Source organism: Rosa chinensis, chromosome 2, assembly GCF_002994745.2.
Source record: "Rosa chinensis cultivar Old Blush chromosome 2, RchiOBHm-V2, whole genome shotgun sequence".
Classification (NCBI taxonomy): Eukaryota; Viridiplantae; Streptophyta; class Magnoliopsida; order Rosales; family Rosaceae; genus Rosa; species Rosa chinensis.
This window is the reverse complement of record NC_037089.1, coordinates 8,178,881-8,195,172: the sequence shown is the minus strand read 5'-3', so window position 1 is coordinate 8,195,172 and position 16,292 is coordinate 8,178,881. Positions and strand designations below refer to the sequence as shown.

General features: G+C 38.7%; 1 protein-coding gene across 2 annotated transcripts; it reads left to right on the top strand.

Moving 5' to 3' along the window:
• The first annotated feature begins 4,574 nt into the window (after positions 1-4,574).
• Positions 4,575-6,723, top strand: LOC112189001 (trimethyltridecatetraene synthase). 2 transcript variants are annotated; one of them, XM_040515209.1, is made up of 2 exons: positions 4,575-5,657; positions 5,834-6,723. In XM_040515209.1, the coding sequence occupies exons 1-2, from the start codon at positions 4,749-4,751 to the stop codon at positions 6,470-6,472; spliced, it is 1,548 nt and encodes a 515-aa protein (XP_040371143.1). In that variant the 5' UTR covers positions 4,575-4,748; the 3' UTR covers positions 6,473-6,723. The 2 variants fall into 2 exon arrangements, with proteins under 2 accessions (XP_040371143.1, XP_024184021.1); XM_024328253.2 differs by having other exon boundaries at positions 4,580-5,657; positions 5,843-6,717.
• Positions 6,724-16,292: the final 9,569 nt, after the last annotated feature.

Sequence of the window (16,292 nt, the reverse complement as noted above, 5' to 3'; positions counted from 1 at the left end):
AGTTTCTTTTGATCAAAATCGAGTAATCGACAATAAAAATTGAACAACAACATAGAATAGGGGTAGAGATTACCTTTCGGTGAAGGAAACAACACTTTTCTAGAATTAAGGTTTCGATGGTTTGGGGATTTTCAAACTACAAAGGTGAATCTGTCGACATTGTGGAGAAATAAGGCTGGGGATTTGGGATATGACCTATTGCAAGAGATTTATCCATGGTTTTGATGATTTTAGGGGCCGGAATCTGGGATCGATGATTTTGGGGAGGGAGGCGGGTTTAGGTCGAGCAAAACAAAGAACTGAAGAAGTGAGAAATGAGGCTGGGGTCGAGTAAGTGATAGGTATTAGGGTTTGTTGGTCTTTGTTTTAATTTTGAGAATAAGAACTAAGTGAGAAATAAATATAAAATGTAGTATATATATCAAGAGCAGCTTGTGCTCTGGTGGTTGGGAGTCGAGTCTCTGTGGAAGAGGATGTGGGTTCGAACCCTGCCTCTTACACAATTTTATACATATTTTTCGGTATGTATACATTATATTCGGTCGGTACGGTATACCGACGGTATGGTGTATGGCATACCGTAGCCGAGCCGAATGGAACAAAACAGTATGGCTCAACCGAACCGAAAGTCGGTAGGCCGAGTTTTCGGCCCAAATCGGTTCAGGATGGTTAGAAAATCAGCCGATTCGGTTGCTTCGGCCCAAATTGCCAGCCCTAGATTTCTTTAGGATTATCAATCGACATGTACTTCTGTTCGATACTGGTCACAATATAGCATGAATGATTCCCAACAACTCTCTGTAACCATAATCCTATTTAGAAAACGAGAGAGAGAGAGAGAGAGAGAGAGAGAGAGAGAGAGAGAGAGAGAGAGAGAGAGATGAAAAGGAATAGTACTCCTCTACAAAGTCCCCATGTATGGACTTTGGGGAACAAAGAGGAAGGTGTGGAGCTAGAAGGGGCCAAGATATAAATGAGTGATAGAAAACGAGAGAGAGAGAGAGAGAGAGATGAAAAGGAATAGTACTCCTCTACAAAGTCCCATGTATGGACTTTGGGGAACAAATAGGAAGGTGTGGAGCTGGAAGGGGCCAAGATACAAACGAGTGAATGAAATCGTATGGAATTTTAAACTCAAAAACTTAAGATTAACAAAAAATGATATCCGAGAATCAAAAGACACACTCAATTATTTATATATATATATATATAATTTTTTTTTTTTTCCAATTTTAACCTAGCTGTCCCCTGTCTATAATGTCTTTTGAGAAAAACAATGAACATAAGTGTCTATAATATTTGAAAGTTTTTAAAACTAAATCAAAGTGAAACTCATTACTCATTCGTCTTGTATATCTAAAATTTCATGGTCCAACATATACTAAACTTTTCAGCGATTTATTTCTAATAGTTAATATACATAATTAAAAAATCAGTGTGAAAATCATCCTTACTTTTTTATAAAAGCATAAAACTAGCGTTATACCCGTGCAATGCCCGGAGTAATATAGCAAGAACTTCTTGTTTGTTTCATCTCAAATTTCAACAACTAAAGAGAATTAAAGTTAGGAAACTGCTCCGAGCAATTTTAAAATTGAAATTGTGTTTTTGACCCACTTTGTTTTTTTTTTTTTTTTTGTAAGGAAATTCTACAATGTATTAATGTATAACATACATACAATTATCTTAAAGTGATAAAATGAGTCATCAAAGTAGTAACATTAGTTCTCAAAGTGGTAACATGAGTCCTTAAAGTGATAAATAAGAAATTTTTTTATTTGATTTTAGTATTTTACCATAATAACATTTTGGATGATTTTTATATAAAATATATTTATTTTATTTAAAGGGCATACATGACAATCTAAAATTTGGTGAAACCTTTAACACTAAAATTTGGCTTCCATTTATAATAACTAGCAACATTTTGTTAAGGGAAAATGGTAGACTAAAAGGAATGATTTTTTTTTAATATAGAATAGTGGTGGTTTGGCTATTTCTAATTTTAATTTACACTTTTATCTATTTATATTTTATTAACTTAATTTAATAATTATGTTATGAAAGGGTATTGTAGACACTTTAAAATTTGATGAAGCCTTTTGACACCAAAAGAGAGCCTCCATTTATAGTAGTAGAGATAGACTTAATAGTTGTAGATATATAATTATGATATGGGGCGGCAAGCCATAAAGCTTCAAAACACGCCAACAGTAGGGTGGGATAAGATGAAGATTCCGTCAAATTCGTTATTTCTTTTAGGGAGGTTCTATTCATACCTCCAATATTAGCATTTAGACCTCTTCATTTTTTTAAGTGATAGTTAACTTTGTCAACTCATGTCAAATTACCAATAAAGACACAAAAGAGGAGAAAGAAAAAAAAAAAAATCTTCTTACCTCTACGAACAACAGTAGTCTTCAACTTAAAGAAATTATGTGGTTTTTGTTTCGTTTATTAACATTTCTTGATTGGATGCCAAGATTTTTTGGGGAGAAAATAAACTTTACCCTCGTCTTCTTCTTGCTTTGATTTTTTTTTTTGTAACGTCAATAAAAGAATGAAAATCTACAAATGATCCCACATAGGAAAGCTGACTGAGAATATAATTTTGATGAATTATGGTGATGTTGTTTGGGTTTCAAAGAGTTCCATAACCCTCCTACCAACTAATTTAAACGGCAAAACCCCATAAACCTTTTTTTGTTGCAAATAGCTTTGAGCTATCAAATCTCATGGGATTGTTTTTGTTTCTCGGAAGCCTATGATCCAAATGATCCTGCTAACTATGGAGTCATTCAGGAACAACTGAAGCCCTCATTTGATCTTCTAGAAGATGCTGGATTTGAAAAAGAAAAAAAAAATCATCCCGGCTGTTGATGATGATAATCAAGAAGAATTCAATGACATGAAGGAGAAAGATGACAAATTGTTAGAAAAGCCAAATGTTATTGACAAGAAACTTGAAGAAAAGCTAGCAGAGTAGGATCATACTTATGGAAAGAAGGAAAAGGTTCTAGAGAAAGAGATAAGAGATCTAGCAGAGGAAAGAAATGATTTGATGGAGAAGAAGAGAAGCCCTCTCTATAGAAAAGTATGTAAACGTATCAAGACGCTCTGTCTACAGAAAATTATATATACCGCATGTCCTTGAATTCATGGATCACATGCTTGTTGTGGGCGACTTTGATTCATGGGTATGGACTCCGAGGTTATTCTCTTTCAAAAAAAAAAAAAAAGAAGGCTTTTATAGATTTTATTAGACAATTGGCATTGTGGGAAAATTAGGGAGGTGCAAATAGCATATTGGTTATTTGTAAAAGTAAGTTGGAGGTGTATTAAGTGAGGATGTCCAAATGCCAATTTCGGAGGTATGAATAGAAGCTCCTTTTCTTTTATTGTGTTTCTATCAATTTCTTTACTTCAACAGAAACTTGGGCCAATTATAGTGAACTTGTTCAGTCACTCTAGCGGGACAAAATCACAGGAGTGCCATGGCCACTAGGGCTGTCAATGGGTCGTGTTGGGTTGGGTTCGTGTCGGGTCAAGGTATTTGTCGTGTCGCAAGATATAAACCCAAACCTAACCCATTTAATAATCGTGTCAAAAATTTAAACTCAAACCCAACCTATTTATTAAACGGGTTACCCGTTTCAAACCCACTTAACCTATTTAATAAATAGGTCGTGTCTTGTTAGACAAAATGACTCATTTAAGCGTTAACAATGAGACCTATTTAACTAAAAAAATGCATAAATTGATTAAATTCACTAAAAACTCTACAATACGAAAAATATAAATAATTATATATAATTCATAAATAATTAAATCTAATAATTAAAAAGCGAAATATTTCAAATTGTCTAATCCTATGATCAAATACTCCGAACGTCCAAAATTTTAAGAAGAAACATAGCACAATCGGGTTATACGGATTCACTTCGTGTTGGTGGGTTGACCCGTGGCCGACCCATTTATTAAATGGGTCATGGCGGGTTGACCCACTACCGACCCGCTTTTTAATCGTGTGGGTTCAACCCGCTTTATTTCGTGCAGGTTTCGAGTCGTGTTATCAGGTCGTGTCGGAATTGACAGCCCTAATGGCCACTTTAGGCACCAGTGTACCTCCTCCCCTAAGAGGTCAGTGTATGAGTCCCTGTGGCATGCAGAGCGTCACTAAACCCTATCTAGCTAGGTAGACTCAGTTTTTTTACACTTTTACGTTTTTAATTACGTAATCGGTAAATAATTATCACGAGTACCATGAGCATAAAAACAACAAATGGAGGTCACTTCACTCACCCTGACCCTGGTGTATAATTTATATACATTATTGAAATATATCACACATGCAAGACTTTTAGAGGGTTACAAATTATAATCAATGATCGATGAATGCATGGGTCAATAAACAAATGAAGAACTAGAAGAGTGAGAATAGATTAATTAAGAGAATTGAAAAGTTGAAATCTGTATAAGATATCATAAAATTGCCATACAATTTTTAAAGTATATTTACAGTTTTCCATTAGCTATAAGAAATGTTCAATATTCTCAACATATGGTACTAGCAAGTAGAAGTACTCTAAAGTCGTTCTAATGTAAAACACGTATCGTCATAAATTAATTATGCTAAAATAAGTAATTCTACTTTACGTAGTAGCAGTAGGCTCACATATATATTGAGCTATAAATATACCTTCAAAAACTTCCAAGTCCCCTCACCATCTACATTCCACATTACCAAAATGGAGCTGGTTTTCACTTGGCCTGTTCTAACCTTAGTCTGTCTAGCAACTTTAGCCCTTCTCTCTAAACTTTTCTTTCCCCAAAGCAGAAAACTGAAATCTCCACCGGGTCCTAAACCATGGCCTATTATCGGCAACCTAAACCTCATAGGTCCAATCCCTCACCAAAGCCTTCACAAACTATCCCAAACTTATGGACCAATAATGCAGCTCAAGTTCGGATCCCGGCCAGTTGTCATTGCTTCCTCTGCAGAAATGGCAAAGCAATTTCTGAAAACACATGATCATGTCTTTGCTTCCAGACCCCAAACTGCAGCTGGCAAGTACCTCACTTACAACTACCTTGATGTCACTTGGGCGCCTTACGGTGACTATTGGCGCCAAGGCCGCAAGATTTTCATCACTGAGCTCTTCAGCTCGAAAAGACTAGAGTCTTTCGAGTACATTCGAGTTGAGGAGATTCGTGCTTTCCTCTCGCGCCTCTGTGCCTTGTCAGGGAAGCCGGTTATGCTTAAAGAGCATATATCGCGCCTAACGCTGAGCACGGTGAGTAGGATTGTGTTGGGAAAGGAGTACTTCAGCCAAACTGATATTCAGACCTCGGTTGTGACACTCAAAGGGTTTCAGGACATGTTAGACGAGTTGGTGTCGCTGAGTGGGGTTTTGAATATAGGGGACTGGATACCCTGGCTGAAGTTTTTGGACTTGCAGAGGTACGAGAAGCAAATGAAGGACTTGAAGAAAAAACTTGACAGGTTTCATGATTATATTCTGGATGAACACAAGGCAAAGATGGGAGGAGTAGAGGATTTTGTGCCGAAGGACATGGTGGACTTATTGTTGAACCTGGTTGATAATCCGGATCTTGAAGTTAAGCTCACACTAGACGGTGTCAAGGGATTCACCCAGGTATGTACCTTGCATGTGTATGTGTGCGTGTGCGTGTGCCCTATAGTATGGAAGTAGACTTTTAGTAGAAGCACGTACATCATATAACACATTTATATATACTTGATTTTGTTTGATTTACTTGTTTTCATCCAAGATTCTTGTGGTAAAAGACGCATCACATTGATTTTGTTAATGGAAAACAGGATTTAATAGCCGGAGGAACGGATACGTCTGCAACGAATTTGGAGTGGGCAATGTCTGAACTCATAAAACAACCACACCACATTAGAAAGGCAACCGAAGAGCTTGACAGAGTAATTGGGAGAGAGAGATGGGTGGAAGAAAAAGACCTGGAACACCTCCCCTACATAGATGCAATCATGAAAGAGACAATGAGGAAGCACCCTGTTGTTTCAATGCTTGCCCCACATCTAGCCCTTGAAGACTGCAACGTGGAAGGTTACTATATTCGTAAAGGGACTAGAGTGTTCGTAAATACATGGAGCATAGGGAGAGACCCTTTATTATGGGATGCACCAGAGGAGTTTAATCCAGACAGGTTTTTGTTGGGAAATAAGGGGATTGATGTGAAGGGACAAAGTTTTGAGCTGCTTCCATTTGGTTCAGGAAGAAGGATGTGCCCTGGTTATGGCCTAGGACTCAAAATGATTCGGTGTAGCTTGGCTAACATGTTACATGGGTTCAACTGGAAATTGCCTGACAATCTGAAACTAGAAGATTTAAGCATGGAGGAAGTTTCTGGGTTGTCTACACCTCGGAAGGTCCCACTTGTTGCAGTTGTGGAGCCTAGGCTCCCTATCCATCTTTATTAGTTGCTTTTATGTTTATGTGAATGTGATGAAGATGTTCTTTTGAAAATTTTATGATTAGAGTAAATGAATAATTGCCATGACCATTATAATGATTACTAGAGTAACAGAATTTGAATAGTCATAGTGTTTATGTCCATAATAATTGTTATATTTGTGGTATTGTCTAGAGTCCACCTATATTAATGCTATGTTAATCGAGTGAGAATGTAAGAGAAAAATTATCAGAGTTGTGTAATGTGGGACTCCCTTCTCGGATCACTATAAATTAGTAAGAACTTATTTTAAGAACTCCATATCTCTCTCTAGAAGCTCAATACATGTTTTTAGACTGTATATCTCTCAATCTCTCATATTATGCATAAAGCATACATCTCTCTATCCAAAATTACTTTTCTTATTTTAGGCTCCACTTCCAACCGTATAAATGTTAACAAATTAAGCAAAATTTAAGAGAAAGATCAATGTCGTTATGTCAAATTGTCGACAAGTAAAGAAACAAATTTAAAGTAATGAAACCTATCAAAGAAGCTAATTAAGAACTTACTAACTTAGCCTTGAATTAAGGCTTCCAATGTCGATTAATCACAGCTCTTCAACTCCAACAGCCGTTGGACTTGCCAAGAATGGTGGTCTGATGGTGATCCCCACGTCAGAAGCCTCATAATAGAAACAAGTGGGTTTTGTTTGCCAGTGGTAGGTTCCACAAGTTTTGAGTCCAAATGGATCTGAGTCCTTCCTTGGACCAAATCTGGTCCAAAATTTGGGTCTCCGGGAGAAATAGATCCAATTCTTTCCGACCTACTGCAACACAAATCCACTACTTTTAGACCCAAACTTGGATTTTGGACTCAAAAATAGGCCCCAGTGCAGATGCGCTCTAACAGAAGTTGTTCAAACTTGGTCTTTCTTTCTTTCTTTCTTTCTTCCGCTGTCATCATGTACGGATAGCTTCCTTCAGGCATGAACAGACGGACCATGATTTTTTCAGTGGTAGGTTCATATAACTCTTTACCCGCACCGTTGTTTGTATAAGGATTGAACTGGTAGTTCTTTTTCAGTTTTCACAAACAGTTAAGGATTCTTTGGGGCAACGAAGAGTCTCGAAGGATCTCGCAACATCTAGTTCTATGTTAACCCCTTCACATTCAGTTTCTTTAAAATCATCGCCCTGATCGAGTGTATTTTGAAATTGTGAATATGCAGAGGTTGAATCATGTACTTTATTCCAAAACTTGTCGAGGCTTCCTGTCTCGAAGATCAATGCCAATGCTGCATTCGCGGCCCTGTGAACTAGTTTATCATCATGGTGCTCTAACAAGTCCATGAAGTAGGAAATAGCCCCTTTCCAGTAATTTGGTTCACTCTCCATCCTTCCATTTTCATAAGAAGAAATGACCAAGAATATATTGCAGTAACTAAATCCCATGCCTAATGCTTTTTTCCGTTCACCACATGCTCATAGCCTGATTCAGATTTTGTAATTCTAAAGTCACAAATAACCTTCATGGCAGCTTGCATGAGTCTCGACCCTCTGCGTAATTGCACCAGAGAAACTAACAACATCTTTCTTGTGTTTACTCCAGCCTTATTCAGACAATATTTGGTGGAAACTACACGTAAGAATTCTCTGTAAACTGCGAACATCTTACCCTGACAATCAACGACAATTGAGAGCAAGCCGATAGATGACTTTCAATGCATTGCATCTCTGTGGCAGAACCCTTCTTCACACTATGTAGGCATCTGTAAAGAAGATCCGCGCGCCTTTTCTAAATATTTTTTATTTTATTAGAGTGACTGCGGTGGCTAGTGCTGAAAGAAAGCTAAAGAATAGAGAGAAAGCTCTAGAACTAAAATAGTATTTGTGAAAAATGAGAACCGACTAGGTCATTACAGGTGAGGATGAGGTATTTATCAAGGTATTAAAAAGCGCGCCTGAGGCTCATAAAGCGTGAAGCGTACAAGAGAAAGCCTCCGTTTTGCTGATAAGGCGTAGAGGCGCTGAAGGCGCTGCTGAAGGCGTGAAAGGCGTCGAAAGCGAGCCTCAAGGCTTCTTGAGCGAACGCCTGGGGATTCTTTCATTTAGGTCCAGTTCTGAAGTCGAGCCAAGCCCCAAATCAGCCAAAGCAGCCTCCTCTCCGACTCCTTCACTCCCAAGTCCCAATTCCCAAGCAGTAAATTTGATAAAATGATCAAGACCCATTGGTTTTCTCAAGAATTTCTCTCCAAAGGAGCCTGTTTGCAGAATTGGAGCAAGAAATTTTATTACTTTCGGAGTTGTAGTTCGATTTGAAGAGTTTAAGTGCGTCTTTCTCTCTCTCAGTCCCTCTGTATTTACTGTAATTCATGATAAGGTCGTAAGCTTCTACTTGTTCCCCTTCCAATAATATATATCATCCACTGTATTCTAGAGAAAACACTCATGTTCATGTTAGTTTGTACTCTTCTACTTGAATATATTGGAAATTCGACTGCACATGGAGACAATAAGTAGGATTGTAAGCATATTAAGGGGATTCTATTAACCAGGGATTGTAATCAAAATTTTCTTTTAATGGTTACCCGGCCAACTTTAATTTAAGATCTCACATGGGCTTTCATCTGGTTTATTCGGTTGTTTTTTTTTTTTTTGTTCCTCTGGTTCTTTCTTGGCAGAATTGGTTCGATGTGGTGGGGATGATGTTTGTATTGCTCACTGGAAATCTGATTGTCAGAACATCAATATCGCATAGGGTCCTTTTCCTGTAAGTAGCAAAGTATAGTGCAATGTACCTATGCAATTGTTCTGATGTGTGTAGGGAAATATTAATTGTTCTAACTGCTGTAGATAAAAATATATTGTATTTTTGGTTGTTAGGTGCCAAATATGCAATTTTGTTAAGCAATTGTTCTGTTAATTGCTAAGCACGTTTTATTGATATAAGTTCTGCGGATGATATAAGTTGATATATATACGTACTTAGTTAGTTTGTTGTTCTGTTTATGATATAAGCACTTAGATGTTCTGCTTAAAACTTTAAGTTGATGTAAGTTTTGAAGTTGTGTAGTTCAGGCACCATAAGTTCTAGTATTAGTGAGACAACAAAGAAATATCATATATATAACTCGTTTATACGTAAGGCTTACGCCTTACGCCTCAAGGCGAACGCCTTACTGAGGCTCTCCCGAAAACGCCTCGGCTACGCCTCAGCCTTTTAAAACATTGGTATTTATAGTACTGGTTACAATCAACAGAAACTCGACATGTGGATTACAGCTGTAGGGCACTGAGTAACTAACCATGCTAATTAACCAGCCAATGAACAAATTAACCCTAATTAGCTAACTAATTATAACAGAACGAGACTAATTATAACAGTCTGTGACTTGAGAGAATGTAACATGGAGCTGCATGACGTGTCAACTTAACACCCCTCCATAGCTTCATGCTTGGATACAAGCATTAAGCTAGCACAGAAGCCTTGATGTTGTGGAGAGCAAAGTCCTTTAGTAAAGAGATCTGCAAGCTGCTCTTTTGAAGTAACAAACTATAACTTGATAGTTCCAGCAACTTTGACCTGAACTCTGGTGAAATGAACATCAACCTCAATGTGCTTAAGTTTTGAATGATATACAGTGTTTGTAGCCAAGGTAAGTGCAGAAATGTTGTCACAATGTAAGGTGGGAACTTCTTCAAGTTCAATGTGTAGGTCCTTGATCAAATGTAGCAGCCACTAAATTTCTGAAGTAGTATCAGCCATGCTTCGATATTCAGCTTCAGTAGAAGTTCTAGACATAGCAGCTTGTTTCTTGCTACACCAGGAGATAGGAGTAGAATTAAGTAGGATTACAAATCCGGTTGTAGACTTTCGATCGTTTGGATCACCAGCCCAGTCTGCATCACAGTAAGCTTGCATTTTAACCAACTTATATGCATTGTTACCTTGCCTGAAATAGAGTCCATGATCAATGCTGCCTTTTACATATCTGAGTATTCGTTTTGCAACAATCAAATGATGTTTAGTTGGATAATGCATGAATTGGCAAACAGAATTAACATTATAAGCAATATCAGGCCTTGTGAAGGCTAAGTATTGTAAACAGCCAACGATACTTCTAAAATAAGTGGCATCATGATGATCAAGTGGTTTTCCACTGTCCTTGAGGAGCTTTATACCAGAATGGCAAGGTGTGAGATGAGTGTGACAATTATCAAGGCCAGCCTTGTGCATAAGATCAGTTGCATACTTGTGCTGTGACATAAAGAGACCACCATTCTTCAAATACTTAACTTCCAGACCAAGGAAGAAATGTAGTTTGCCAAGGTCTGTCTTGTCAAACTCAAGTTGGAGAGCCTCCTTGACTTCTGCAATGAGAAGTTCACTGTTACCAGTGATTATAATATCGTCAACATAGAGGATAAGATATACCTTTGAAGTACCAGTGATTTTCACAAAGAGGCTAGGATCAGCACATGAAGATGAGAAACCAATGGATGGAAGATAGTTGGTGAATCTCTTATTCCAAGCCCTTGGTGCCTGTTTTAACCCATAGAGTGATTTATTCAATTTGCAGATAAGTGAGGATTCAACAGAGGTCTCAAAGCCACCAGGTTGAGACATGTACACTTCTTCACTCAGTGTGCCATGTAGGAAAGCATTCTTCACATCCATCTGATGAAGTTGCCAACCAAAATGAGCAGCATAGGCAAGGTTAAGCCTAACCGTAGTGTGCCTAACTACTGGAGAGAAAGTCTCTTCATAATCTACGCCATACTCTTGACGGAATCCCCGAGCCACAAGTCTTGCCTTATGTCTAGTAATAGATCTGTTTGCATTTCTTTTGATTTTAAACAGCCATTTGCATGAAACAAGATTTTTACCTGGAGGAAGAGGAACAAGAGTCCAAGTCTGTTGCTTCATCAATGCATCATATTCCTCTTGCATGGCTTGTTTCCATACCGGAATGTTCAAGGCTTCTTTATAGGAACATGGTTCAAATTCTATTGGATCAGTGCTGTGTGATGACATAATGGATATGAAACATTTCTTCTTGAAAACACCTCTCTTACTCCTTGTTAACATTGGATGTACATTGTCAGTAGCAGTAAGACCAGTCACAGGATGAAGAATGTTTGCATCAGAAACTTGACAATGAGTTCTAGAAGGAGAGCATTCTAGCACAATAGATATGGATCCATTTCCAGCTTGTGAATTAACACTTAGTTGACCATCAGTTTCTTCAAAGTGTATTTCTATGTTAGCATGAGGACTAAAAGCAGGATGAATCTCAGTGGCAGACTCAGTAGTGTGAATAGCTGGTTCATTATCAATAAAATGACCCTCCTGATTGTCTTCAGAAGAAGAAGGCAAGCTAGAGTAGCTATTATTTGTAGCATCAGCAATTTAGAGTTAATTATCAGAAGTATCATCAGTAACATGAGAAGAAGGGAGAAATACCTGACCTGAGTTGTGTGTGTGAAGTGGGAGCAAGAAGCACTGAACATTGGACTGAGTAAGACATGAACTGGTAGCTGGTTGCTGTTGAGATAATGAAGTAGAGGATACCTGATGAGTAATCTTGCTATGCACAGGGCTATATGGAAAGCATGTCTCATCAAAGAACACATGTCTTGAGATAATATATCTCTTAGTAACAGGACTGTAACAAACATACCCCTTGTATCTAGCAGCAAAACCAAGAAAAATACATCTCATTGTCTTTGGCTGGAGTTCGTTGTCTTATAGGAGGTCAGTAAAGGGTAACAGGCACAACCAAATACTCTTAGTAGCTCAAGTGTAGGCTGTGATTTATATAACTTTTCAAACGAGGACTCAAAATTGAGAACAGCAGTAGGCATCCTATTTATCAAATATGTAGAGATAGCACATGCATGATACCAAAAATGTGCTGGGAGAGAGGCAGCTTGAAGTAAAGTCACAACAGTTTCCCTTACATGTCTATTTTTCCTTTCTGAAACACCATTTTGTTATAGAGTGTAAGGACAAGAAACTTGATGAATGATCCCATTGTGTGACAAGTAATCCCTGAATTGAGTGCTCATATACTCTCCTCCTCCATCACTTCTAAGGCATTTAATTTTGGAAAAATTTCAGTTTACTACCCTATGGTTTGCACTCAACATCATGTCAGTCCCTCCCCTTTCAATTTGATTAGCAACACCCCTGTGCTTTCAATTTCGATCAGCCGTGTCCAAATTTTACTGTGCCGTCTAATTTGAACGTTTACTTTGACGGAGGGGCCCACTTAAAGGGGTAAATTTGTCATTTCACACAATTTTCCTTTAAAAAAAAAAAAAAACTCCATTCCTCCATCTCCACCCACCTCCTCTCTCTTGACCCTCAGATCAGTACCTTGGCCTTGCCAGAGCTCTGCAAGGTCATTCTCCTCTTACCTTGCCTCAAGTCTTGCTTCCCCGTATCAACAAACTCAGGAACAGCCAAGACACTCACAACACTAGTCAAAATAAACTCATTCTCTCCCTCGCTCTCCTCACCTCTACGCATCAACCCGAGAAGCTCCAATGCATCTCCAGCCAGGCGTTGCATTGCATACCCAAAAATCATAGTAGCCCACGAAACTGAATTCCTCTCAGGAATTCTATCAAACACCTTACGTGCATCCCCCACAAGACCCATTTTGCAGTACATATCAAGAAAGAACTCCCAACAAACACATCAAAAAAGCTCGTTGCTTTGATCGCAAGAGCATGAATCTTCTATCCCCCAAAAAGTCAGATGCTTCATGGGAAGCAGCAGTGAAGACTCAAACAAAAGCAATGCCAATTCAATTGGCAATTACCCAATTTTCCAGAAACCCAATTTGCCAAATCATAGAGCTTCTACTTGCCGCCGTCGAGTAGAACACAGGTCTCAGTGACCAAATTCCTGTTCTTGGTTTTAGATCTCCGAACGAGTATAGAGTACTGCAGCCAGACCTGACCTCAATTTGGATCGGTCATGGCTCCTCCGGCCATATCGCAACGATCTTCGTCGCCGTCGCAGCCCTCCGGAAAAGGCGAAGTGGCGAGATTGAACGACGAGGACAGGTCTGGGTCGGAGGTCCGACCTGCAGTTCAGGCTTGTGACAGTGCTCGATGTGCAGGTAGAGGAGCAAGCAGGTCGGGCTCGACAGCAGTGCGACCTGATAAAGAGACTCTAAGCTCGAGATGTTAGTCTTGAAGCAATCAGGTATGGTGGCCATTGTAGATGAAGAGATTGTGATGAAGGAAAAGAGGAAGAAGAGGACAAGAGTGGAGAATGAGGGCAGCTGATGCAATGGGGCAGAGAGGGTGAAATGGGCTGGGCTGGCGGCGGCGATAAGGCGGACCAGATTGGAGAGGGAGAGGGACTTGGCTGCGAGCTCGTCGAAGAAGCGGTCCATGGGGTCGGTAAGGCCAAGGTGTTGATCTGAGGGTCGAGAGAGAAGAGGTGGGTGGAGTGGAGTGGAGGAATGGGCGATTAGTTTTTTTTTTTTTTTAAGGAAAATTGTGTGAAATGACAAATTTACCTCTTTAAGTGGGCCCCTCCGTCAAAGTAAACATTCAAATTAGACGGTACAGTAAAATTTAGACACGGCTGATCGAAATTGAAAGCACAGGGGTGTTGATGATCAAATTGAAAGGGGAGGGACTGACATGATGTTGAGTGCAAACCACAGGGTAGTAAACTGAAAATTTTCCTTTAATTTTTGTAGTAAATTGAGTAGAAACAAGTGCACAAAGAGCTTTGAAGTAATTGAACACTTCATTTTTATTTCTCATGGGAAACAACCATGTAAATCTGGTACAATCATCTATGAACAAAACAAAGTATCTGAATCCATCAATTGACACATAGGGAGAGGGACTTTATACATCAGAATGTATAAGCTCAAAAGGAACTGAGCATCTAGACTGTGAACTAGAAAATGGTAATTTCTGAAACTTGCCTAGAAGACATGGCTCACAAACTGTGGATTCAGAACCTATTGTACTAGACAAATTACACTTATTGGGCATATGCCTAACAATCTCATTTGAAGGGTGACCAAACCTCTGATGCCACAAGGAGTGCTTCACAAGCTTCCCAACATATGCAGTTTGCTTAACAGGTAAATTCTCTGAAGTAGATGCAGATGACTTCACCTTACTTGTCACTGGTGTTGAAGAAGCAGAAATTTAAAGTGGCAGATCAAAAGGTATGGGGTACAACCCTTGCTTACTCAGTCCTTTGTAAAGTACTTTGCCCAACACCTTGTCCTGAATCACACACATAAACTCATCAAATCACATTAGGCAATTATTTTGTTTGCATAGTTGATAGATGGATAGTAAATGTGCAGCAAGTTCAGGAATTAATAGCACATTGTTTAGCTTAAGAGATCCCAACATTGTGTCACCAAAGTGAGATATTTTGAGCTGAGAACCATTACCAATCTGAACAGAATCAGACCCAGGATAGGGCACAAGATTGTTGAGCATGTGAGCATTGCTTGTCATATGATTTGTAGCTCCAGTGTCAGCAAGCCAATATTGAGGTGCATTGGTTGTTGCAGCAATATAGCAGTGGCTTCTTTATCTTCATTTTGTTGTTGCTGTTGATTTGGGAAACCAATTATGTAATAGCATTTTTCTGCAGTATGATTCATCCTGCCACATAATTGACAACCTCCATTGTTGTTGAAATTCTAACCATTGTTGATGCCAGGATAGTTGGATAGTGTTCTGCAAGTTCTTGCACCATGGCCATTTCTTCCACAAAGTTGACAAGAGATTGGATTATTCCTGCCACCACCATTGTTGAAGCCTGAATTGGTAGTATTATTGTTGAAGCCAAATCCACCATTGTTACCACTGTTAAAACCTGAGTTGACATTGTTATTAAAGCCAAAACCTCCATTTCTAGCTCCAAAATTGTTCACGCTTCCTCCTGGACCATTATTAAACCTTACATTACCTCTGCCAGCATAAAATCCAATGATTGGAAGCATTGGTTCAGTCATAGTGTAGGCATTTAATGGTGAGAAGCCATATAGGATTGCAGGTATGGATCAGTAGGTAGTGTGAGCAGACATTGGCAAAGTATTAAAACCAGGTGCACTACACCAAAAATGGTCTTTTACGGCCCACCATGTGTGCCGTAAAAGCCTATTTATGGTGCACAAAAACATGCTATAAAAGTTCTCGCCGTAAAAGACCGCATGTCTTTTAAGGCGTACAAAAAAAAAGACATAAAAGAACAATTTAGCATGCCGTAAATGTGGTTCCACAAATGCCATTTAAGTCATTTACGGCCCAGATTGCATGCCGTAAAAGACCTCCTATTAAAAGCCCACATGCACACCGTAAAAGAGTGACTAACTTCCCAATTAAGGTGCACCTTGCGCGCTGTAAATGAGGTATTTTAAAAAAAAAAAAAAAAAAAAAATCTTTTTGCTCAAATGTCATATTCTTATTACCCTCATTTCATCTATGTAACAAGCTAAGTGTAAAAGAAACACTTCATACAAATTTCATCTAGATGCCACTACATATATCTCTTACACTTGATAAGTACAAAATCAAATTTGTAACACTTCATATCACAACAACTGCAGCCATTCATCTATCCATGCTTTCAGCAAATGATTGAATTAAAGATGGTCAAATGAATTGTTGAACTAAAGCCATCTTCTCATGTGGTATGTTGTTAAATTTTACATCATCTGCAAGTGAAGCAAATACATGCACGAGTAAATGATTTTGTGATGAGATTCTTCTCCAGTCCCTGTATTTAACCGAAAGTGGAAAGAAGAAAGTGTATTTAACAAAAAGTCCAGGCAAAGAAGAAAACAGAAAACA